We start from the raw sequence: 4,119 nt of genomic DNA on the forward strand, positions 1-4,119 counted from the left end.
TATGTGTGACAACAATCTGAAACAAGGAGGGCTAGGGGATGAGGAATTGGAAGTGGAAGAAAATGTGCAACAATGGAAAAATGGATGAAAAGACAAGACTTTTTTATGTTTAAAAAAAATGAAAGCCATTGCATAGTATAGAGAAAAAAAATTACTCTGTGTAGTCAAGAAAAGACAAATACACATTCTTCTGGTATTTTTTTGCTTCCAGCAAGGATCCACTGCACATCAGCAATGATATCCCTGTTTCAATGGCCTTTTCTAAATCCAGTTTGAGTATCTGGCAGTTCCATATCTATATACTGTCCTAGCTATTTTTTTAGTGATCTGCAGCACTATTTTGCTTGCATTATGGTTCAATAATTTCCACATTCTGTTGTAATTTTATTGTTCGATAATTTCCATATTCCTTGTTCCAGATTGTGAATTAGACCATCAATTATGCATGTGAAAGTTCAAATAAAAGCTGAAGAAAATAAAAACAAATTCATGAGAACCAGACTATGATCTTGAGTCTATCCCACCAAATTTAAAAATAATCTTAACAATAGATGTTGGAGCAGTGTGAAGAAGAGGTGAGAATGACCCCCCCGGTTCAGTCAAAGCCTGTATGTTGCAGCATCCCCAAGTCCAGTGCCTATGTTCTGCCACAGTTGTCACCATGTCACCAAGAGAAAGGCTGAAGGAGATTTTAAGGGAGATAAAGCCAAGGGGAAGGACAAGACACAGAGGCGATCTGCAAGGTTATTTGCTAAACCTGCCCCTCCAAAGCCAGAGCCTAAGCCTAAGAAAGCCACAACAAAGAAGGGAAAGAAGGTACCCAAAGGGGAAAAGGGGCAGGCTGATCTTGGCAAGGATGGGAATAACATTGCAGAAAATGGAGATGCCAAAACAGAACAGGCACAGAAGGCTGAAGGTGCTGGAGATGCCAAGTGAAGTGTGCACACTTTTTTATAACTGTGTACTTCTAGTAACTGTACAATTTGAAATACTATTTTTACCAAATTTTATAAAAATGTATAATTTTGTTTTACTTTTTTTAAGCTATGTTGTTAGCACATAGAACACACTTCATTGTTTTTTGTGGAAGGGGCAAATGTTATTAATAGCATGTCTCTGAAGCTGAATTATGTCAATACTTTTTACCTTCTAGTTTTGAGAGGCTCCCTCTTGGTTGTAAGGACACACATTAGAGAACTTGGTACAAATGCCTTGTGGTGTGGAGGGAAAAAATCTGTTTTTATGTCCTCTTCTCCCTCTGCCTTCAGCATAGACTTGATTCCCATAAATCTAGAAAACTTTTGGACCTGATCCCCCCTGAAATTGATTACCATTTTGCCAAGCAATCTGGACTGATGACCTGAGTAGCATTCCTCAAAAGAACAACAATTTCTTTTTTAAAAAAATTTTTAAAAAATTCTTCTTTTAAAGATTGTGAATCTTCAGATTGGTAATTCTGCCATTTTTCTTTCGTTTTCTGAAAGTCAGGGTTGGCTTGTGAAAAGTTGTTAAACAACATGCTAAATGTGAAATGTCAGTCTTCACTCTAAATTCACTGTTCAAAGCATCATATGAAGATTTCATTGGGTTTTATAGTGGCTTTCTGATTTTGGTAGTCCCTTGAAGAAGGAAATTTGAACATTGTTGTAGACAGTTAACAATTGTCTGTCAATGTCCTGCCTGAAATACCATTATTGTTTATGAAAAATATCTTTTATAAAGCTGGATACAGTTCACCGTTGGGGGAAAAAAGAATAGTTTTGAAGCACTAAACACAAATTATCAAAGACAAGATGAGTTGCAAGATGAATTAAAGGTACCATCCATAAAAAAAGTAAAAGGTAACTGAAAATACAGAGGCAAAAAAAAACCAAACCACGAAAATTGAAGTTAAAAGAAATACTTCCCCAATACCATAATTCAAATGCATCAGTTCCCCTTTGGTACTGAAAATATATTTATGGCCTAGCTTTTACATGCATGTAAGACCATTTAAAATATCAAGGTCAGGTTTCTGTTAGTTCTCAAAATGCCATCATTACTTTTTTAATACTTTAAAGAAATTTTTGTAATAGATTTGGCAAATACAGTGCATCCTTTACCTAGACCAAGAGGCTGTTTCGCAACAGAGCAAGGGAATACAGCATTGTCCACAATCAAGAAAGAAATACATTAGGATGCATCCTTTCTCTATACCTTCTCAATCTATTTGCATGACAGACCATTTGAGATACTGGCCTTATGAAAAAGAATGTGGCATTAGGAGTGGAGAAAGACACATCAAGAATATCTGTTGTGCATGCACATGACACAACCTTGCTCACAAAAAAATGAAGAGGACTTGAAGTGTTTGCTACAGAGGATCAAGAACTGCACATTCAGAATGTATTGCATCTCAACATCAGGAAAATAAAAATAACACGAGGTAAATAGGGAGCATCATGACAGATGAAGAAAAGATTGAAATTGTTAATGATTTAATCCTGCTCAGATTCACAATCAATACCCTTGGCTCCAGCAGTCAGGAAATCAAAATGAGTTGCATTAAGAAAATTTGCTGCCGTTCCTTACTTCACCTCTACCTTGCATGCAAACTTCTGAGTTGTAAAACAACCCAGTGGTAGATGGAATTTGCTCCGGGACTTAAAAACCATAAATAACATAGCTGAGCCTCTACATCTTGTGGTTCCTAACCTCTACACTATAATAGACAAAGTGCTAGTTTAGGCCTTTTATTGTAAGAACCACCTTCCCTCTGTAACTTGATTTGTGCCACTATTAGAACCTCTACTCGGAATATTATTGTTGTTTAATTTTTGACTTATGTACATTTAACTTGTTAGTTAAATTTGTGTCTTCTAGGCTGCAACACTTCCATGATACATCTTCAAGGATATGAACATGTACGGCTAAGCACAATTGATAACAGTGAATCTAAATTCCAAAATCAATCTCTATAGTACTGTCTATGTGTTTCCTACTGCCAAAGGGGCCCTTTAGAGTAGTGAGAGAAGATCTTCACCCTGAAACCCACAGCGTCCCTTTTCAGCAGGAAGTAGCTAAGAGAATACGCCATCCCCTTTTCCTTATGAATCAGGGTGAAGTCTCTCTCAGGGAGGAGTGATAGGGAATGGCAAGGGACACACTGACAAAGGAGATTAATCAGAACTGGCTTTGACAAGCACTGTGGCAATTGGACAATTAAAACAGACATTTGGAGGAGGGGAAGAAGAATGAACTGGGGAGGAGGGTAGAGAAAACAGTGCAACAGTAAATGAATGAAAACCCAAAATCTCTGTAAATGTTCATTAAAACGAATAAAATTTAATAATAATTTAAAAAAAAACAACAAAAAAAGAAAATCTGCTGTCAAGTATCAAGATGTCAGTCTGAAGACTAATGTATGCTTAATGCAAGTCATGTTCTCAATTGCTTGCTATATGGATCCAAGAGTTTGACAATGATTAAGAATACCAGAAAAAAGAATCAATGCCTTTTAGTTTTGGTGCTGGAGCAGAGTATTTAACCTACAATGGACTAAAAAAAAAAACAAACAAACAAAATAAAAACAAACAAAAACCCAAGCAAGTCTGTCCTGGAAAAGGTGAAACCAGGTTACTTCTTGGAGTAAGGATTTTGAAACTTCATCTCACATACTTTGGGTATGTTGTTAGAAGGGACCAGGCTTTGGAAAAGAATATCATGCTTAGAAGAATAGAAGGTTTGTCCAAGAGGGGAAGATCTTAGATGAGATAAATTAATACAGTGACTATGGCAATGGGGTCAAGGGTGTCAGAGATGATGAAGATTACTCATGATAGGACACAGTCCAGAGGCATTGTTCACAGAACGAGTATGAGTTGAGTTGACTCAGTGACCCATAACCACAATATATTCTTTGGATTTTGTAACTGCTGCTTCCATAGGCTAGGTATTGATTCTGGATCAAAGTAAAATCCTTGTTGTTGTTGTTGTTGTTGTTGTTATGGGCCATCGAGTCGCTTGCTACTCATAGTGACCCTATGTACAAGAGCTCTAAATGCTCTTCTATCCTGTGCCAACCTAGCCATCTCAAATGCACTTATTCCCACCGCTCCAGTCACAGAATCAATCCATCTC

General features: G+C 37.0%; 1 protein-coding gene across 1 annotated transcript; it reads left to right on the plus strand.

The window, feature by feature from the left end:
- The first annotated feature begins 639 nt into the window (after positions 1 to 639).
- On the plus strand, positions 640 to 936 carry LOC102863934 (non-histone chromosomal protein HMG-17-like). The gene has a single exon (XM_006892188.1). The coding sequence runs from the start codon at positions 640 to 642 to the stop codon at positions 934 to 936; it is 297 nt and encodes a 98-aa protein (XP_006892250.1).
- The last annotated feature ends 3,183 nt before the right edge of the window (positions 937 to 4,119 follow it).

Source organism: Elephantulus edwardii, unplaced genomic scaffold (genome assembly GCF_000299155.1).
Source record: "Elephantulus edwardii isolate Elephantulus edwardi_28Jun2011 unplaced genomic scaffold, EleEdw1.0 scaffold00112, whole genome shotgun sequence".
In the NCBI taxonomy this organism is placed as follows: domain Eukaryota; kingdom Metazoa; phylum Chordata; class Mammalia; order Macroscelidea; family Macroscelididae; genus Elephantulus; species Elephantulus edwardii.